At 38.2% G+C, this 22,464-nt stretch overlaps 1 protein-coding gene across 2 annotated transcripts; it reads right to left on the bottom strand.

Moving 5' to 3' along the window:
- Positions 1 to 10,240: 10,240 nt before the first annotated feature.
- On the bottom strand, positions 10,241 to 22,359 carry pax8 (paired box 8). Of its 2 annotated transcripts, none has more exons than XM_087790772.1 (12): positions 22,270 to 22,359; positions 20,545 to 20,653; positions 17,718 to 17,859; positions 17,444 to 17,641; positions 17,309 to 17,385; positions 17,053 to 17,178; positions 16,305 to 16,480; positions 16,079 to 16,193; positions 15,729 to 15,965; positions 14,333 to 14,434; positions 13,353 to 13,442; positions 10,241 to 10,977 (listed from the first exon to the last, which is right to left on the bottom strand). In XM_087790772.1, the coding sequence occupies exons 2-12, from the start codon at positions 20,564 to 20,566 to the stop codon at positions 10,910 to 10,912; spliced, it is 1,353 nt and encodes a 450-aa protein (XP_087646898.1). In that variant the 5' UTR covers positions 20,567 to 20,653; positions 22,270 to 22,359; the 3' UTR covers positions 10,241 to 10,909. The 2 variants fall into 2 exon arrangements, with proteins under 2 accessions (XP_087646898.1, XP_087646897.1); XM_087790771.1 differs by having other exon boundaries at positions 17,718 to 17,883.
- Positions 22,360 to 22,464: the final 105 nt, after the last annotated feature.

Genomic DNA, 22,464 nt, shown 5'->3' on the forward strand with positions numbered 1-22,464 from the left:
CCACATTTTATACAGTATAAAAGCATGCTAAATATGCTAAGAAATATTATTTCACAGCAATTTCATTTAAAAACATATGTATTTTTTTTTAAATGTTTATAGTTTTCCTTGATTTTCTGGAACTCCTGTTGTGTTATCAGTTGTATCTTGCCCTTTAAAGTATATACTTTATTGAATATTGTTTTGATTGTTTAAGCGCTTTGTGACCCTGGTTTGGAAAAGCGCTATACAAATAAAAATGACTTACTTACTTACTATATATAATATATAATATATATATATATAAATACTCGCAAAGAGCAGAAAGTCAAAAGTCCAAAACAAACTCATATTGAAAAACTAGTAATGAATGATAGAAATTTAACACAATATACATAAAAAGTGAGTTTTTACATGATCTTTGACATCATAAAGGGCCACACTTAATACACTAAAAGAGCCCCAGGGCCACACGTTGCCCGGGTCTGATCTAAGGCCTTGTTTGTGTGATCGTAACGTTTAATAGTGTTTCAACATCTGAAGCAGCTTTTATTGAAGAAAAAAAAAAAAAAAAGCTCCACTCTTCACTTGGCCTGCGGAGCATGACTTCAGCGACGGTGGCCTTGTTGTGAGCACCGTCTCTCTCCTGCTCTACAACAACAATAATGAGCGGCTGGAGCAGCAGGGGCTGCATTAGCTGCTGGGTTCAGAGGGCATCCTTCCCAAGGAATTGGCCTGTTTTTTGTTCCATCTGTGCCACTCCATTCTCAGAGACGGAGAGCTTTGTGAGACTCAGTCAGGCCTGGCTGGGTAATTAAAAAGGCCAGAGCTCAAGTTGTGATCATTAGGGGCTTGTCCGGGCCGGGCTTCTTTTTCCCCTGTTTCCTAAAAAGACCCCGACATATAAGGTCACTTCGCTCTACTATTCTCTTTCTCTCGTCCGCTCCTCCTTTTGCTGTAGACAACAAAGAAGTGGGCAACATCTTAGGTGGGGCACAAATATAAGCCAACAACACAAACTCTCTCCTCCTCATCACAATACTCCAGACGCACATTCTCCATCTGCTGCCGCTGACGCCTCGCACGCTCTACTTGCTACTTCCCTATCTCTTATCTGCACTTACACTTGATTTCTCCCACTTGAGCTATTCAAATAACGTTTGTTGGCGTCTCCCTCCTCCTCGTCCTCTGCAGTCTTTTAGACATCTAGCACTCTTGAAATCTCAGCGGACCTCTTCAGCGTCGAGTTGTTTTCTTCTCCCTCTTGCTATGATATTAACTCCTTTTTTCCACTCGCGGTGTTTGTTGCAACAGTCGTTCCCGTTCTCCTGATGGAATGACAGCAGGGTGTGCTTCAGGAAAAATGGACAAAAAGCCTTCATTAGTAACAAAAAAAAAGATAGTTGTTGAATTGAAATTGACCATTTCTGCAAGACAGCTGGTGCATCATTTGCAAAAGGGTCTGTTACCATGACTACAATAATAATACATTCACAATAACCTCAATATTGAGGCCAAAACTGACATGGTTTGGTCACAGAGATCTGCTGTCATAGTGGCTTTTTGTTGTTTTTTATAATTTTCTTTAGAAATGTGTTAAAAAAAATAAACAACTTTAAAGCAGATCAATTGCTTGAGCATTATCTGCTGTTGTGGTGGAGAAATCAAGATCCCCCAGGTGATCTCTGAACCGAATTCTTGAGAGACAACAAAAATAGTTCAAAAGAAGAGTAGATAAAGTAAAACATTCATAACTTTGAATGTTAGTTTATGGTGCCCATGCTGTTAGAATGTTGTAACTGTATCAGTGTAAATTTCTTGAAAACTCAAGGGTCATCTTCAGCCACAGAAGTTTGCGTTTGTTTTCTATTCCTGGGATCTTCAAAGGGTATTCTCAGTGCTGAAGTCATGGTGGAAATAAATGCAACATCCATCTCCACTGCTGTAAAACAGTTTGCTTGGTTGCTAAAGAAAAAAATGGGTTTTGTAAAGATCAACTTATATAAAAACCCAAAGAAATCGTAAAGAACAGACTGTTAAAAAAATAAACCAATCATCTCAGAAAATATGAAAAAGGCAAATATTTACGTTGTACTGCTTTAAGGATAATAAAATAAAATGTTGTTTTTGTGCACAAGATAAACTGCACCACAAATGTATAAATGTAGTTTCACAGGTATATACAATTAAAAATAAATCTGAATTAGGACAAAGTAACGACTAATCACCTTTTGTAAAACCTGATGTAAAATTGTACAGAAATATCACAAAGTAGTTTGTTTATGGAGAAACTGGTATGTTTTTATATCATATATGTGGACAGGTGTGTTCCTGAAGGGTTCATTGATTTCCTCACTAGAATTCATCCATCTGATGATTGACGGATGTTATCACTACGAGTCTTGATGTGATAACAGCCGCATTAGAACATGACTTCCTCTTCAACTTGAAGGTTCTTGACGCAGGATGTTGTGTTTTGTGATTATGAAAGAAAATATTTCCTCCTTACTTTAACTTGCTGTGCGTTGACTAGAAACATCAGGTGGCGCTATTGTGATAGACTTATTTGTTTCGGTATCTCACTGACTTCACTGAAGGTTTTTTTTCCTGTGATTGTTTCAGTTGTTTAGTGTTTAGAATCAAATATTTCTTTAATTTCTCTCTGAATTATTATTATTTGGAATAGAACCATCTGCAATAGTAATGATCGTCTTAATATGACACATATAATCATATGACAAAATGTAGTTGGTGTATAGTTAGTGTGAGTATTCCATTAAAACAACATTAGATTTCATTCAGAAAGAATAAAATATTATTTAATTTAAAAAAACAACACTTTTTTAGGTCCTTTCATCAACAATTTCATAATTGAAAAAAACAACGAAACATGTATTCTTTCTGTTCCTGTTATATTTTAACCAATTATTCATATTAGTTATTTTCTAAAAATGTAATTATAAACTTGAAAAATGTATTTTTCTGACAACTAACTCGTATTTAAATATTATATATATATATATATATATATATATATATATATATATATATATATATATATATAAATCCAATTATTATTTTATTATTATTTATTTATCATGTAAAACCTGACAGGTCTGAGCTCTATGCAAAGTTCTAGTAGGTGCATGTTTTTTATAATACAAAACCTTTGGAAACAGTATTGTATTATAAAAAAAAAATATGACATTCTGTTTAAGCGCTTTGTGACCCTGGTCTGGAAAAGCGCTATACAAATAAAAATGACTTACTTACTTACTTACATTCAAATGTTGCAATTTGTAAAACATTAACCAAAAGAGATGCTTTAAAACACAAAACAAATCTACTCCGTTGTCTACTTTCACTTTCTTTATTTGTACTTTGCATTTCTGGTCAGTTCATTATCTTTCATTACATCTAAAGTCACTATTTCTTTCTTGTTTAAGCCACTAGAACCCAGATATCAAACCCGTCAAGATGACATCACAGCCTCCGCCTATGAAAGCTTTTGGTGTTTTTCCTTTACCGGAGAAGAGGAACCTCTCATTGTAAGAGTTAAAGCAAGTGCCTTGCTTAAGGGCATTTCAAACGCATGACCTCCTTTCGCCCTCCACACACACACACACACACATGCATACACTCTCCTCGGGCACAGACTCGGTACCTTAAAGATGCAGGACAAACAAACCTAACTGGACCGGAAGAGAAACTTCAGAGCGCCTATGTTTGCTCCCTCCATCTTGTCTACTATTACATGAATCTAAAATGCTTTTAAACATTGCAATGAAAACTTTCTTTACCTAAATATTAGACAATAAAACAGGTCCAAGGTTCAATTTCAGTGTGAAACAAATTACTCAGAAAATGTATAGTTTAAAATAAGTTTTGGAAACTTCTTTTTTTTTTAATTGAAATCTGCTCAATTTAGTTTGTTTTTTTTAAACTGATTCTTTAATGGGTTTAAACACGTTTTTTATACTTAGTGAACAGAGGACATACAGCATTGGTGGATAAGTAGCTACAGATCAGAGCGTTGCTATAGAAATAAAACAAGTTATATTTTCCAACCTTTGTTCAACAGTATAAGTGTGAGTGCGATATTCTCTTTTCAATTTCTGAGGCTCAATTTTTCCTGGTTATCTTCATCAAACGCTCCCTTGGACTTCAATGTTAGTTTTACTCTTATTAGAAGAACTGGTGTTATTGTTGACATTGGTAATATCACACCCTTGTCTTATCTTAAAGACAAGCATCTTTATGGCAAAATATGACATGAACACTAATTATTGTTTTTACTTGGGAAAGAAAAAAGTTAATGTGATGAAAAATTTAGATTTTTATCAATTTAAAGCTTTTATTTTTTGGTATACTTGACTTGGTACTTGGTATACTTTATGAATTTAGTTGACGATCTACATTCAAAGTCCAAAATGGGGTTTATGACCATATTTTTGTGAAATTACAAAATTGACTTTATCAACTATAATACATTTAAATTGGATTGACATCAAACTACGATTATAGGTGTGTTGTCATTCTAAAGCGTGTCAAACTGGTTCAACATTAATTTTTTTTAACCCTCCATTTATTGTGTAAGTTTTATGAGAGAACGGAGAGAACAGACATTTTGGTTCAATGTCAGTTGGTATATGTATATTTATTTTTTAATTTAATGGATTTTGAGATATTTACACAGTATATCTTTCTCAAAATCCATGGAATTAAAATCAATAACAAATTACAAAACAAAATATAAATCAAATTTATCCAAGGCTTCCAAAAAAATGCCTCTTTTTCTGGTCTCCACAAGAATTGTTTTTTAAGTTTGAGACTGTGTCCTAAAGCCTACATGACCAAACAAATAGGATCCATCTTACTTAAAGATTCAGCCATTTCTTAAGTTCATACCTTTTCCTTATACTGAATTATGCTATATTGATTCATGGAAGCTACTTCGTACGTAAAAATATGTAACATGTTTTCATCAGTTTTACGGAGAAAAGGCTGTTGGCCCTTTAAGAGTCTCGACTGAGAGTCTATGAATAATTGGAACTCTTAGTAATCGTTAACCGTCTTGATAGACCAGCACTATCTGGATGTTGAATGAGCTATTTGTCAGCGTGGTGTTTGACTCCCCTGGCCTGTGCAGGTCAGCCCTCTCCCTCGGGGCAGTACCTGATACCTGCCAGATTGTATCCACCTCGGTGTGTATAGTGTTTGGATGTGTGTGTGTGTCTGTGTGTGCTTTGAAAGGTGCGTTTTTCTTGATGTCTCCCAGTCAATAGTAGCTTCCTGCCTGCAGGGCCCGTGTGTTGTTTAATAGGCTGGTCCAACACAGGGCACCTGTGTTTCCCCGGCGCTGATCCCACACAGCAACATCCTCTGTTGGACCACTTTGCTCCGTTTGACTGGCACGTTTGTTCCAGGTGCATTATGGTTAGAGGTGGGGGAGATGAGATGAGCCCATTGAAATCTGAGGTAGGAAGTCATTTGAAGTCGACACAGGTGTCTTTTCACCCGACCCCCAAGAGACAAACATCTTCATCTTTTTAGTGAATAAGATCGCTCCGGCGTCATCTCCTGCTGTGGTGGAGAAATCAAGATCCTTTCGGATGAGTCAACCAGATCACTTATGGTGACAAAGTAAATCCTGCTTGAATTTTAATATCAATACACCTTTCGTCAATCAATCCAGAATTTCGTTGTCTGCATTCCAGATAGTTTGGACAGTTTTAAAAAATACTTTTCCAGTTGTTGTCCATCGTGAACACTAGTTCTCAACAGCACTGCAACAGGGATGCCAAGTTTCAGAAAATAAAAATGAGGTTATAGTTTCATGAGACGCTCTCAAGAAAGAGTTGACCTTTTTTAATGTTGGTTTAAAATATAACGATTTAATTGTGAATTTATACATTTTTATGATACATTGTTATGATGGTATGTGAAACAGTAGACTTTATCCTCTAATAGAGATCTATGGCAGTCGATAACTCAGGGAACGTATCGATTTATCAGATCTTTACATTATCTTTAACCTATTAACTGGGTAAAAATCTAAATTAAATTAGTTTTAATCAACCAATAGATATGGTACAAAATAATAACTAGGGTCATGTACTGAGAATTGAGTAACGATTGGAACCAGGACTAGCTTTTTTAAATTGTTATCGATGCCTAGTTCACGAACCCGAAGAAGAAACCCACTGAACAGTATCCACTGGAAGTGTTATCATAACTGAGCGAGTTGAGCGTGTCCAAAATGCATCAGCCAACCAACGTACATTTTTCTGACCCTGCCTCCTAAAGAATCGGAATCGAGAATTGTTAGAATGTTGAATGGAAAAAAGGATTACTAATTGTATTTGTTCAAATTCATACGACCCTATGAAAAACACAAGTGCATTTTAAACGGTACAATTTCGATAATTGAGGATTACAAGGCAGAAGGAGAGTTTGTGCTGATGCGCTGCTAATCTTTCATTCATTCATTTTCTACCGCTTTATCCCTTATCGGGGTCGCGGGGAGCCTGGAGCCTATCCCAGTTTCATTGGGCGAGAGGCAGGGGACCCCCTGGACAGGACGCCAGTCTGTTGCAGGGCACTAAAAGACAGACAATCATTCACACAAACTCATACCTATGGACATTTTTCCCAAGTTCTCAATCAACCTGTGTATGTTTTTGGACTTCTTCACTTTGACTTCTTTCAGAGTTTACCATAAATAGGCCAATTGCGGCTCATTCGCCAAGAGGCTTGATCGCAGTACGATGTTGGTGCAGTTGTGCTTGTTGTTGATAACGTGCGGCGAAATCCTTAGACTGAAGAAATTCAAAAACAGTCTGATGGAATCAAATAAAAGGCTCAGACAATTAAAGTTGCTTTGTCCAAAGACAAAATGTCAGTGTCCTGTAAACAGACGGCTTGCACTCAAAAGCCCACAAAAGCCCGTATGTAGGGCGGGGCCGCCTGCCATTCTGAGTTTATAACGACGATGTTTTCCGCAGCTCATTTGGATTGACAAACTCTGTCAGCCTACATAATACTTATTTGCCGGCCTGAATTGGTTGGCCCGACGTCTCGGTCCTGGAGATAAGTGGCGAACTTTCCAGATGACTGGCGCAGGACAACCCGGACCCGTCATCCCACTGATTGCCACACACTCCTCTGCTGCCTTTTTGGCAGCGATTTCTCCAGGGGCCCCTTGTTCTGTCTTGGAGCAGGTCCCCATAATGGTAATGGCACACATGCCTCCTCTGCAGTTATATCACACCAACATTCCTGTCTCCTCTCCACAGTGCTGTGGTAAATGTAGTGACTCCCAGTCGCCTGTCCTGCCAGCTTTGTCTGCCCTCAGCTGTTCCGGCCCGGTGCCTGTATTGTACTGCCGGGCTCATTACCAGAAGCACTGTGGCCCGGTTCCTCCTCACTAATAGGCCCAGTGAGAGAAACACATTTCTGCTGTGGCCTCCATGTTGCCGTTTTAATGTTGTATTTTTTAACTCTTCTGGCAGCTCGGCTGTTAATGTTTGACGGGTTTTTTTTGACATTACTCCTCTGGACGGCGCTCAGCTGGCCGCGGGAAAAAACCCGCCTCGGTTTTAAAGGTGTGCCGGGCTCCCTGTGAGGCCCCGGGATCTGGTGCCGAATGTATATGGTGTGTGTGTTTCTGCATGCCTGAGCAAGGAACCGGAAAGAATGAGAGTCCAGTCAGTTGATGGGCCGTCTCGAGCGGCTGAGGACACTCGGACAACAATGGGATGAAGTGCAACTATTGTTTAAAGTTTACAGCGTGGTAGGTACGCTGTGTGTGCGGCGGGCAGGAAATGGCGAAACACGAGGAGAGGATGAAGTGAGTGTCAACAGTAAAAAGACGTCAGAGGCGATCCAGATCAGCAAACCGATAACAAGTCTTGTTCATCTGGAGAACTTTTAAGGATTCAAGTGTTGTGTAATTAGGTTTGAGAGCTTCTTTAATGACTGACCAGGCCTTGACCGTCCGAGGTTACACTGGTCTAATGAGACCGAACAACAGTGTTACACACAAGTATGACGCATATCAGTGAGTCAAGTTCAAGTGTCAAATTGTTTAAAGATTTGTACATATTCTGGAAAAATCCAATTTTAAAACAATTAAAGCAAAAGGCTGCTTTATTAAACTAAATAGTAAGTAAGTAAATTATATTTGTACAGCGGTTAGATCAATAGTTTCCCGACACAAAATAAGTTGATCTGATTAGTGAAGATAATATGTTAAATCTCTTATTAAAAGATTAAAACGCTTTAAATTAAGTATAGGATTTGTAAAATAATAATATAGATCTCCATACATTAAAGTCTGCTAAGAATTTACAATATTGTATCCTAAACCATAATATAAAGTCTTTTAAAATGGAGTTTGTAGATTTAAACAAAACGTCCTTTTTTCATATAAAGATATCAAGTTACACATTGTTCGTACAATGCTGTTTTTAAATGTTATTCGTACACTATTTTTATCCTTTTTCCATCTATAAAATGGTTGTTAGATTGAACAAACATCTACAATAAGGGAATAATAAAACTTTATTCGAATCCGGTCGGACTTGACACAATATAAAGGATATAAGTAAGTAAATAAGTAAGTCAATCAAAACAATATTCAATAAAGTATATACTTTAAAGGTCAAGATAAAACTGATAATACAACAGGAGTTCCAGAAAATCAAGGAAAAGCCTGAACAAATAAAAAACGTCTTAAGATATATATAAGGCAACAAATAAAAAACTAGTAATTTAATCATATCTGAAAAAATGAATGTGAATTTTGGTGAAGTAATTATCAAGTTTTCTTTTTATATACAAATATATGTATTTTTCTGCACGAAACATATTCAATGTATTTTTCCAAAAAAAAATCAAAGAAAACGCTTAATTCAGAGTAATTTATAACGAAAGTGCTGAAGCGATACGAAGCCGACACTCGCGTCGACGCATTACTGTAAACGACGAGTGTCAGCGCTCGAGCCCCCGCCGCGCGGGTCACGCGCCTGCCTCCTTCCGGTCGTCCCCGCGGCCTCGCGCGAGCCTGCAGCAGGTGCGCGGCGGCATCGAACCGAGGATCGTTACCGCGCGCAGTAATGAGGAGCTGAAATAAAAGCACATGATGCAGAAAATACAAGAGAAATTAAACAGATGCGCACTTTTTCTGGATCATTTCTTCGTCCTTTCAAATCGCTGAACAGCGCAAATGCAGCCAAAACATTTCCGGTGATTCTCGACACTTTGTTTTTGACTCAAACTGACATTAAAACTATGACTGTGTAGTTACCACGTAAAATACGACTCGAGTGGTAATGATAGTTTATTTGGAGGAATATCAACTTTACCATAATGACTGACCATTGTCACCATTTTATTTTTTTTTATTAAAAAGTCTGAAATGAGTGATAAACCGTTATTATTTTTAACTATCAAGCCTACTTTGACCTTTTATTTTCTTCTTTATTTGACAGTAAAATAAATGAAACATTTCCTAAATAACAATATATAATAGTTATTTCTATTTAAAAAAACAATCAAACATACAATTTACCTAGAATTCCTGTGAACCACTTTATAGGTACTTAAAACTGAAAGTATTAATAAGAGCCTTGATGATACTATAGTACTTAGAAATATTGTTTTTATTGTTCTTTTTTTAAGTTTAAATATTAAAAGTGGATCTGTTTTATTGTAACTTATATATTTAATACATCTAGTTATTAAATATTGCTTGAAAAAAACGAAACAATGTTTTATATATATATATATATATTTAATTTCTGTCATTTTTCTTTGAGTATTGTTTTCCCCCCAAGTTAAAAATTAATTAAAAAACATATGTAATCCTGTAATTCTAATGCCAAAAAAAGAAGTTTTTTTCTTTCATATCTGCAAAAGTCAACAAATATATTCAACATATATATTGACATTTAATATACGATTTGTGGCATTTACTTTTGTGTTTTGTGGGAGAAGGAAATTGTATATTTAGTTATCACGCGGTTGAATGTAGAAGGTTGAACAGACGGATGAATCATGTCGAGTGAACTGTTCCTTGTGCTAACTTATCAATGGTAAACCTAGTAAAACACACCTGTGATCAGCGACCGTAAACACAAACAGTGATCTTGGTTAATTTAAAGGTGATTATTTCTAGTGCTAGGATGAGATGTTTACTCTGTAAAAAGTTTGTCATTGGGTGAGAACTGTGGAACCACAAACGACACCACCGCAGAAATACTTCTCCTTTCTCATGCTTTAATTAAAATAATTCTTTAGAAATTCATTATGTACATCTGCAACAATATTAATAACAGTTTTACCAAAAAATAGTCACAGTTCTTGCCAGAAATCAGAAACACACACCAGCATGACAACGAAATGGAACCCCGGACGAGTCGGTCCTGTGAGGCCGGATCACTCCGGGCCCCCCTCTGAGCACGAGCGCAACACGCCTCTATAGGTCATCGATCATTTACAATATTTACATATTGCTCAACGTATACGTGGTCCTCAGAGGGCGTTCGGAGGAGCGTCGGCCGTCCGGGGATTGAGATTTAGAAAGTCAAACGGTGAATTTTGCAAGCAGACACTCATTAAAAATCATTTTCAACCCAAACGCTAAAAGGAAAACATCGTAAACAGAAGCAGGCATAGTTCAGTACAAAAGTTGCATATCCCCAAGTTCACCGGCGTCGTGCTGTGGGTGTTTGACGAAACAAAAGTCTTTGGCCAAAAAACTGCGTGAAGAAGAATATGCACCGTGTGAAAAATAAGGCTTCTGGGAGTTCAGCTGATGTGTAAACCTGGAACGTGGATGGAAATCCCCCCAAAAAAATAAATAATGAGCAGGAACTGTGGAGTCCGTTTGTGTCTCGCGTCTTTTCTTTGACCCCGTTTCCAGCTGAGACTAGAGGTGGTCGTAGGCGGCCGAGGGTGGCGCCGTACGGGACGCCGTGCTGTAGTAATAGGGTGAACCTGTAGGGGGAGGTAGAGAGTGATTAGGAGGAGTCTATGGATACAACTTTTTTGTGCTTCGTAATCGTCAAAATGGTGGATAATCTATTTTTTTTCCCTTTATGTTGGTCCTTCTAAGTGACTTTCCAATGTGAATGTTTTATGAAGGCCTCGTGAGTTCTCGCAATTTGTTTTATGACAGAAGTGTTTTGGATTTTACTAAAACACAATTTTCTTTACGGATTGAATCGGTTCATTTTGTGAAAAAACTGCAAACGTAACTTGGCACTGACGCGATTGTTTAGGATCAATTAATGGCATCAACGTAACGCAAAACAGCACTTTTGATGTAAAATGTGTTTATGAACTGTTCAATTTTAAATAATTATTTAATACCTCAAATTACACGATACAAAATGGATACAATATTTTGTAAGTCGTGGTCGACTTTGAACAAAAATAATTTTTACCAGAAGTTCTGTAACAGAAGTATAACTCTGATCATGTTGCCTTATGTTTTTTTCGGAGGCTCGATTTATCTATATTATGTTCGTATTTGTTGGCCTTTCTGAAACTAATTTTCCTCACAGTCTCTGTATATATAATAAATAATAACATCTTAATTTGAAACACCATTAAAAAGAAAGACAAACGTGTGTATATACATTTATTTATATACTATATATATATATATATATCCATCAATTTACTTTTGTAACCATATTAACCGATTAATCTGCTCTGTATAGGAAACGGTTGAACATGAAGCTTGAACACAATGATTGACAGTGATTTCTATCACAATATCAACAACCATTCAGGCTTTTGTTGCACTTTAGGGCATTTTTAAAAGTTTTTTTCTTAACCACATACAAATCAGAGAATAAGAAAGTACATAAGAAGGTGATAATACTTAAAATTTTCCATATAGTTACAGTTTTTTCCCTCCTCCCACTAATACCTTAATGACCTAATATAGACATATATATATATTGATACTATGTTGTCGTGCGATGGAACCACGTAACAAAGTAATCTCAGCCCACAGCAGTTTTACCCGAACAGCTTTCTAATTTCACCATCATTGTTTTTACTAATGAGCAAAAAAGCAATTACTCCTCTAAAATGTACAGTATATCTGCTCTTTCTCTAATTAAAGAGATTATTTTTTGCCTCCAGCTATTGAAAATACCAGAGAGAATTAATTTAAAAAAAGCTCCTTAGCAAAGAAAAGCAAAGTTAATTGCTACTTTAAATTATTTCTGCACGCAGTTTATGTTTGAATTGAAAAGTTTGAATGAAGTTTAAATGATAATTACCATGCTTCGATAGAGGAAGACATGTCGGCGCTGGAATTATCTGGACGCTTTGGGACATTGTTTGGGAATCCACAACACACCTCTTCATTTTCAATTTGTTTATTCTTTTAACACCAGGTCATCTCAGCCAACTCTGACTAAGGAATCCTTGTTGAGGGAACTAGTTATCAAAGAGCATGTTGCATCTAGCTTTTCTTTACATTTTCCAATTACACAACCAATACTCAACTGTTAAAGAAGCTTTTAACATTATATTTCAATACATATATTTATTATTTACCATTTAGTATCACGTGTTAAAGTTAATGTCAACTAGTTATGTAGGTAACTACGAATTGAATAATTCGGTTATTGATTAAATTCAGTAGTATTTTTATTGAAGCGTTGAAATTTTGTTATAATTTAACTTAATAAATTAATATTCTCAAGAGTACACAGATGATACGGTCGTCTGTCCGTTGCATTATTGGTTGAACGTCTGTGTTTTTCGTATTGTCAATTTTATATTGAATTTTAAACACAACAAATACAAAAAAAAAGATTTGAAATTTGAATATTGAATATATATATAGGAATTAGAGTATCAAACTCTATTTAAAATAAATTCATTTTTTTATTTTTTTTATTTAATTATTTAAAAAGACAAATTCTGCCATTCAATATACTATAAAACTTGTATAATTATTTAATTAATGAATTCAATAAAACAAACCTTTCAATGTACATATTATTTTCTTCAATTATTCAAATAAAATGTTTTATTGTTAAAATTCAACTATTCAATTTTCTGATGTCACTGTTATGCTTTGATAGTTATACGTAACTTAGGATTTAACAAAAAACAACCTCTTGCTAAACTTAATAATTGATATACAGTCATGATCGTAGTAAAGTGACTCATAGTTTCTAGTCCTGGTTTTAAAGTGAGGTCACTTCCTGCAGCTGGTTATTCATAATCCAGTTTTGACCGCATGAGTCATAAAGTTTAATCTCCTTCCTGCGTGACATTCAAACGTGTCATTGAGCCGCGGTCTCCGTCTCGAAGGTCACATTCACTCACAGGTAGCGAATACTAACCGAGGATGCTGGAGTTGGTGAACCTCCAGGCTTCGCTGTAGGAGCTGTAGGGCGAGTGGCTGTAGGTCTGGCTGGAGTAGTCTGCACCTGCTGGGATAAAAAAAAAAACACTTTCAGATCCAAAGACGTGTTACTTGGACGGTGTGCGAGCGAGCTTATTTTTGTGTCGGGGCGTCTGCACGGCTCTGGCTCATAATTCACCAACAGTTAGTGGAGCTTGTAAACCATTAATCTGTGGTGCAGGTGGACGGTGGAGGGCGAGATCCAGGAGCTCAGTGGTGCATGCATCCCAGCCCCTCGCATCGCTCAAACCCTTCGCCCTCCGCCTTCTTTCCCTGCCCGTCCACTTCCTGCTTTAGCCTTTCGTTGGTACTCCTTTTTTTTTTTAACATTCCAATATCTAATTGGTAATTATGTTGGCTGGAATGAATCCCTGTGCTTCCCACCTCCTCCTCCTGTCCTTAACCCCCCTTTCCCTCAGTAATTGTGTATCAACGCTTCCACACAGCGGAGCCCACCAGAAAAATAATAAATCAGACCCTCTCATTTCGCGCTTCGAAGGGCAGACTTCAAATAAAACTGCACATCACACACACACACTGGCATACGCTTCATATGCACGCTCACACACACACACACACATCACAAAGACCTCCTCCCATACGTTCATACCAGGCTTACAGCCCCTCCGCCACCCCTGCATCTCCCTCTCGGGCCCCCTGGTTCCCATGGCGATGTGTGGTCAGAGGTGTCTGGGTGGGGGGTGTGGGCAGCAGGGCGGAACCCCCAGCCTGTTCCTTGTACCCCCTGGGCCCATGTGCACCCACACACACACACACACAACTGCACACTTCACCAACCTGGTAAGGCTACTCATTAACTCTGCCTGTCTCCTTCTTTATCTACAAGCCTCCATCTCTGCCAGGGTTTCCTCCTCATCCCCGCCATTCTTCACTGTCTGGACCGGATTGAACTCTTACCTGCTACCATGCCGCTTATGGCCGAAGAAGAGTATCCGGTCGGAGCAGGCGAGGGAATGTGAGGCGGGTAGCCCGGGAGGGTGGAGCTCACCATGTCACGCCCTTGAAAAAACATGGAGACAAATCGTTATGCGCGAAAAATTCAAGCGCAACATCTGAATTGAGAAGAGATTAAATATTGTTGCAAGTAAGCCACGACCTATTTTACCTGTATTCATCCTATTATGGGAGTCTGTCTCGTTTAGTATTTCCTAGAGCCTTGGTTAAGTGTCTCTTCGGGAATCTAAAGTACACGTTTAACGCCTATATTATTGTTCCTCCTATGTAGCCTCCTCCAAATTTTGGGACGACTCATCCCCACGTAGTACTGTCCTCTTAAGGTTGACTCCATAATATGGTCTTAGTGTTCTTAAATTCCATCTGGATTGAAGAAGGTTTCAAAGTTTGAAGCTAACTACTCTACCTGGCTGTGTAGTGAAGCTGCACTCGTCCTCACATCTGTGAGCAATTCTTGTATTCTTAAATTGTTCTTCTGAATTTTTTTACCCTTTTGATTGTAAACAATTTGCACCGGCCCACAGCCCATTTACCTATTAATAATAAATGTGTTACGAAAGTGTAGTTTCACTGACATGCAGCACTTTTTGGCCGCATTGTACAGTAATCCAAGGATCTCTAGTATAGATAATTTAACTTGTCCTTCTTGAAGTGAGTTAAGTTAGACACGGGAACAGAATATTTAACGGTGAATGGACAGGAAAATGTCTACACAACAAATCCTAAAAGTTTCCATGTGCCTTTCGTGTCATTGAACAAGGAGTATTATGTGAGGAGAGACTTATTTGTTGCTATTTCAATACATGCTAAATGATTTATAACTTTAATAATCTACTTTAAATGTGTTTGCCCACAAGCTGGACATCCTATTACAAATCAGGCCCTTTGGAAATCCTAGTTGAATAGCCCTGTTGTATAGCATACCTTGGCAGGGGTATGCACTGGCTCAGTGCTTACCAAATTCTTATATGATATTGACCACATAGTGGTAGTTTATTTAGAAATTAAAACATACCAGTGCCCTGTATGGAGACGCCCTAAGAAAGGCTGTAAGCATTATGATGACTCTGGCAAGATTTAACTGCTAATAGTATAGTAAAGATTTAGATCAGGATTTAAGACTCCATGCTATCTAAGACTGTGTAGCTAGACAGTAGCTACAAGAAGGCTTCATAACATATACAGAATTGATATTCATGCACACACAATTCAGTTTGCTGTATATGAACAAAGAACACCCATGAATGCACTGATAGAATCCACATGGAAGTCATTTGCTGATGGACTGTGTAGCGTCAAGTTCTCGTATGAACATGAATGACATGGATGGCATCATTACCTGAGATGATAGACTGACTGCTGAACTGCCCATAAACAGGTGCATGATGGGAGAATGAGTTAAAGGCGTTGGTGAAATGGTGGTTGGAGTTGCTGCAGCTGCTGCTGACGGGCTTCTGCAGCGACGGCATCTCCAAAAAGGCGAGGTTGGACGACACCATGTTTGGTGACGGACTGGTGCTCGTGACCTCGGGGGACAGTTCCTGTTTCAAACAGAGCGGCAGGGACTGTAGGGAGTCTGAGGGGGGGCATGGCGTGCCGACGTATGAGGAAACAGAAATGAAAGATGAGTGGCGTGATAAACAAAAAAGTGATGAACTATGGTCGGCTCAAAGGTCCGCGGAGTCTTACCGGTCACCATGGCGTAACTCTGGTGGAGGTTCCGTCCAATAGCGGAGCCGGATGATGAGAGGCTGGTTTTGGCCTCTTCTAAGCTGCCATTAATGAGGGACAGTGGGTACAAAGTCTGCAGGGGATGAGAAAAGATTAGCTATTTGGCAAAAGTGCAAAGGAAGCCTTTTTTTTTTTTTTTATAGAAGTCTTTCAACAATAACACGGATTCTCAGCGATCCAGTACCTGCTCTGGTTTACTGCCGGACGCGGAGCCGAAGGAATCCGGGGGGTAGTGATGCCGATCGAAGCCACAGTCGAGGTGCTGCGTCGCGGAAGAGAAGTGATCGACTCTCATGGTTTTTCTGGGAACGCCAACACTTCCCTGAGAGTCGACACTGTGCCTGCAACTTTCCTGGTCGCCTGAGAGGCACAAGAGGAAAGCGATGATGACTTGATTCCCTCGTTTATAAAAAGAACAACAAAAAAATCACCTCGACAACGAAATTTCCACCCGCCATCAAATGTCAGATTAATGACCTCTTATACCACATGTGTAATAAATATGTGTTTAAGATAAGTAACTAATTTTACTGTAGATTCCTGATGACTAAAACTGACGGCGAGGGAAAGGAATTTGATGGGAGTGGTTGGTAAAGTAGGACGAACACAAATTATTAATATGTATCAAAACCTCCAAAATTTAAAAAAATTACAAACAGACTACAACTTCCTGGTAAAGGAAAATGTAGTTCTTGACTGCTAAAGGGTTTTGGCCCCTTGCATGGTTGAGTTTGACACTTTTGTCTCACTGAAAGTATAAATAAATAAATAAATAAGACCTTAAATCAATTAATGTGTTCGACTATCCCTTGTCCATCTGCTCCAAACTAGAAATTGTAGTTTCTCCGACCACCATCGTAAGATTTAGTGAAGCTAACAGGCTAATAAACGAGGCACCGATAGACAGAACATCATCCTGATGTAACTCTTACTGTCGTCGTGGCTCCTCTTGCCCTCCGTGCTGACCTGGGGGATCCCCAACAAGCCGTTAATGGAGTACGTTGAACCCAACGAGTCCGAATGAGGAGATTCTGGGGGAGTGACGGCTGAACTCGGAACTAGGAAAAAAAAAAAGAATGATATCAGCGAGTCGAATGTCACAGGTTTAATCCCACTGAACGGTGAGCACGCTTTATTTCTAATCTTAATCCTTCAGCGTGATGGTTCTGGTTGATGCTAGAAGCTTACTTAAGGTATGTCCGGGGCTCAGGCCTTTTCCGTCCCCTGGGAGGTTGAACGGCTGCTGGACTTTTGTTCGAATTATTCTGCAAGAGAGGTTACATTTAGAGTTTGTTTGAGGAGAGAAATAATTGATTGTGTTACCTGTTAATAGAGCTCACGCTGGGCACCGTGTCGCTGTCGCACACTCCTTCTGCCAAGAGTCGGTCTCTGATCTCCCAGGCGAACATGGTGGGGTTCTGCCTCTTGTACTCAGCAATCTTGTCCACTACTTTCGGTGTGGCCACCTTAGGTTTGGACCCCCCGATCACGCCCGGTTTGATGCTGCCGGTCTCGTAGTATCTGAAAGAGCCGGTGAACTTCGGTCAGAACCCGCACCGGTCGAAGACCCTCAAAACGTCAGGGGGTGGTCTCTCACCGTCCCAGGATCTTGCTGACGCAGCCGTGGCTCACCCGGAGCTGCCGCGAGATGTCACAAGGCCGGACCCCCTGGTGGGCCATGTCTACGATGCGTTGCCGGATGACCTCCGGGAGTGGACGTCCGTTAACAAACATTCCACCTAGTTGGTTAAGTCCCCCATGACCTGGGGGGGAAGGGGGGATGAACACTTATAAATGTCGAGGAACAAGACTTCCGGATACTCAAAACACATGGATACGCCCTCTAGGTTAAGACACGCGTTCATGTTCCACGACCAGTGCGGTGGAATTCTAATGAATCTTTCTTCACTCTCAGTGGAGAATGAGTTTGTTCTTTTACTGTTGGGTCACTAGATAAATGGTTTGTTTAAAAATATGTTTTTGGACTGACAAGGTTAAGTGTCCCAGAGCAGCCTGTTGAACTTTTGACCAACTTATGTAAGACGGATCACGGGTAAGGTTAAATATTAATTGGAGTCATTGTGATCAACTTCTTAAAAAATTGTTTAAAACAACCAAGAAATAATTGAAGAAGAAACTAGAATACATCATGTCCTATCAAATCCATTTACTTCTGGTCATTTTTATTTGTTTCCTGTGTTTTTGTGGTCATTCTGGTTCCTCCCATGAGTTTAAACATGTTCTTAGATTAATACATTGTGAAAATTATGATAATTTAGATGCATTTTTGAATATTCTGAGAGAGTCAATGTTATGTTGGAATGTAGGTTTGTGGTTATTTTTCAATAATTTGTTTGATTGAATCAAAAATCTAAATGCAATGGATAAATTCAACATACGCAGACCTTCTTTATAGCGGCTTGGAAAAGCGTGACGCTAATATTGCTTAATTTAGGATGAAGTATAGTCTTTTACAACGTAATAGAATCTTTTTTGAACATATTAGGCATATTTTCAGTTTGAGTTATTTGATCTAAAAAGGCTTATTGTAAGATCGAAAATTAAGTGCTCATGTTTAAAAAATAAAATTCCCTGATATTTAATCCATTTTAATTCAGTTTCTTCAAATATTTAGGCACAATTTCCCTCATCATTTTAGCTCTTGCTTTTAAAGAAATTGCTTTTGCTATGAGTAAGTTCTCCTTAAATTAATAATTAATAATTTGTATTTCCTGTTTGGATGTTTTATGCTTAATGTTATCTCTCGCAATATGTATCTTTTATTATTGACTCTAACTTTAAACTGTTTTTTAAATTGTTTATCACTACACTAAAAACAACATTATTATATTCTTAAGCCCACGCACATATTTTTTCCCTGATATCTAATTTCATGACTACTTATAGCACCTTTTGTGATGTTGTTCTGGCAGAATGTTGTATGGATTTTTAATGTTGCAGCATAAACGTGTCACTTTGTACGTTGTTGATCCTACACAACGATGCACGTGAGCTACTCCCAGCTCAGATGTTCCTCAGGTGGGAATATAATAATTAAAAGTCCGTCGTTACGTGACCCCGCTGACCCCTGAGCGGGGCCATCACCCGAAGTACAGAACAGCAGCATGAACGTTCTGGAACAGTATTGAAGGCACATCAGAAACACTCTCTAACACGCTTGTGTCTGAGCGAAGCCTTCAGAGCAGCTGCATCACAGCAGCTCCAGCCTTCCTGAACTATCAGTCCCGCGCACGCCGGCGACTCCTTTTCATTTAACCCATTGAGGGCCGCTGCCTTTTTTTTTCTTCCTCCCCAGCTTTCATTTCCACATCAAACGTGGAGGCAGAAGGAGGGAGCGTCTATTAACGCTGCCAGCCGAGTGTGCAAAAAAATCTCCCCGCCAAGCTTCATCAACCTGCAGGATATTAAAGAGGAGCAGCCCCCCAGGGGTGAGGAGATGGGATGGAAAGGGGGGTGATGGGGGGGGGGGGATGTGCACGTGCTCAAAACTGACGTGCACACTTCAACAAAGCACCCTTTCAAAGCGTAGAAATAAAGATCGATCAGTCTTTAGGACCTACAATGACGCCAGACATCGTCGAAGACCAGAAGTTAAATATATACTCGTTAGACAGATTCTTAATTATACAGATTTAATTCTTTTTTAAGTTTTTTTCGGATCCGTATTTGACAGATGAACGCAATAAACACGAGAGTTTAGAAACACACCACATGTTGCTCAGACGCTCCTGGAGATACGGAGATACCGATTTTATGTGTTAAACCTATGTGCCAAATAATACCATGATATTATACCTGGAAAGAAAAATCACAGTCGCACAATGATGGTGACGTCATCGGCAGATGTGTCGAATATCAGAAACGTTTCTCTGTATTTTTTAGTTACACTCAAAATATCATAAGAAACTGCAGTAAACTAAAATCAACAAATATCGAGTTAAAATATGTACAATACGTGAAAAAGGTACTAAATAAATACAATCATGTTATTCCTAATTGTGTAATTGAAACAATATATCATTAGTTTATAAGATTCTGCGTGACTGAAAACTCCACGACTACGAGTATTTGTTGAAACAAATACTTGAGTATAACATATCGTCTCTCATTTAATGACAATGTCTTGCAACAATGCATCAAATACTTAAATTACTATTTGCATTGAAATACACCTGCTACACAGCAACGACAACTAGACAAACATTATGGTTCGCTCGGTCCCAGAGCTTAAAAATATTGCGACGTCTTTTAAAGGGCAAATGCTAAACTTTTAAGCACAAAAAAAGAAATAAAAGTTTAAAAATGTAAAGAATAAAGTAGTCGTTTAACCCCAGATGATGTGAAGGTATTAACTAAATGAAAAAAAAAAAAACAAAGCAAGATAATCTGTTCCCTTAACTTACCTCTTCCCGAGTTACTGGACATATCCCTGAGTTCTGGGGTCTAGAGCGTCACACAGTGTTTTCACTTCACCTGCTCTGGCATCAGTTCTGCCGCCTTGACGCGCCAACGCTGCGGGAGAGAAACCAATGAGTGCGCTTGACTTTTTGGAAAGATCAACTCACAGCTGGAGGTCCTCGCTTGGTCTCGGAGACTCTACGCTTAACGGGACCCACTAATGTTCATAAATGCTAAATATTATTCAATTAAAACTCCTGGATATTGGTAGAGAAACACGTTTTCAAAATATTGTAGTAATAATAAGCATGAAATTAAAGTATTTAAATGGAGTTAAATATGTTATAAATAACAGTTATTACTCATTATTTCATCAGTGGTTTTATTAAACTAGTTGTTTTTGGACCTAAATCTTCTTCCAATTTAGGCACCATTAATAATATCTTATCAATAGAGCTATATGTGACATAAATGATCTCTGTCAATTGTTGCCGTGCATCTGTGAGTCTTGTTTACTCCGTCTGCTCCTCCAACCTGTTCCATGTGTAACTAAAACTGCCGACAGGGACATAAATCATGTTATTAAGAAAAACGGCAACACTAGCGTATCATCTGCATATAAGAACTCTTTCCCTGGATGGATGTTGTAACAGGAAAATATAATATATATCTTTTTTCTTTTTTTTTTTTTGTTAATTCCATGTATGTGTGTGATCTAAAAAAAAAAATCCAGAGAGCGGAAGTTTTGACTGGACTCCGACTGTGTGGATGTTTTGCTAACAAGATTAACTCCCCAGTGCTAAATCCAACTGTGCTTAAATTAACTTTTGTCATGGTGATGTCCAGCAACAATGAATTGTACTCATTACATTTCTGTAAAATCACTTTTTTTTCTTCTTAGTTTTGATACATGAAGGTAATTGTTTAGACAATATAAAATACCCACATTTCAAATTAATTTAAAACAATTAATATTCATTACGGATAGACGTTTTAAATTAAAAGAAAAATGAGGTTTCCTTTTCTCTCAAAGCAAAGTAACAACGATTATTGAACTGGATTTTATTCAAATTAAATATATAATTTAAATTAAATGATCTAAAATCCACTACTGTCTGTTGAGTTGTTTTTAAACTTTTGATATTCCTTTGACATTACATTTTTGTTTCTGCGCTATATGTTATTTTATAGTTCACTTTCAGCGTCACATAAAACCGCTTTTGTTGAATTCTCGCTTTTATATATTTGTAATTGATGCGTATTTTTTTTATTCACATTATTTTAAGCAACTATTTGAATTCTGTTAAATCGCGTTACGCGTCACTTTCTGGTACTTAAATTAAACGTTTATTTCCTTCAAGTTCTTCCTTCGTTTTCTTATTTAGACAAACGTACTTTAGCAAAACCCTGTTTTGTATTTTATTTAATGTTTCTGGTAATTTGAAAATGATGCTTAAACATAAGTAAATAAAATAACGTTTTTCCCGCGAAACGCACTTCAGTATTGATTGTCGTTTAAATGGATTAAAAAAATAATCCCAATTTTGACGTCTTCCACCTTCCTCTGATATTCGTAATCCTTCACTTTATTTCGTTTATTTTCTCGTGTTTTTAATCTCGTATGTCACCGTTACACTTGCAGAGAGAGTCGCGGTTTATAATCTCATTCTTCCACCATTTAATATTGAGATTATGCATCGATCCGACGTTAATAAAACGGTTGTTCTTACCTTTTCCCCGCTAGAATATTCACTCCGGAAGATGTCTCTGCTAATATCCAAGTGATGGCACTCCGTGTCAAGAGTGTGTGTGTTACGAGAAGCGGCTGATGTGTGTGTTTGAGCGAGTGTGTGTGTGCGCTCCAGGTTTTATCCAACAGGCGCTGCGCACTGGACGCAGGCCTGAAGCTATTGGAGGAGGAGAGT

This window comes from Callionymus lyra, chromosome 5 (genome assembly GCF_982586985.1).
Source record: "Callionymus lyra chromosome 5, fCalLyr1.hap1.1, whole genome shotgun sequence".
NCBI classification, from domain to species: Eukaryota; Metazoa; Chordata; class Actinopteri; order Syngnathiformes; family Callionymidae; genus Callionymus; species Callionymus lyra.

Excerpts from the sequence above, each read along its gene's own strand:
- pax8 (XM_087790771.1), bottom strand. The coding sequence starts at position 20,566 with ATGTCCAGTAACTCGGGAAGAG. Across the intron at positions 17,386-17,443 it reads AGCGTGAGCTCTATTAACAG|AATAATTCGAACAAAAGTCC; the intron begins GTAACACAATCA and ends CCTCTCTTGCAG. Across the intron at positions 16,481-17,052 it reads CAAGAGGAGCCACGACGACA|GCGACCAGGAAAGTTGCAGG; the intron begins GTAAGAGTTACA and ends TGTGCCTCTCAG.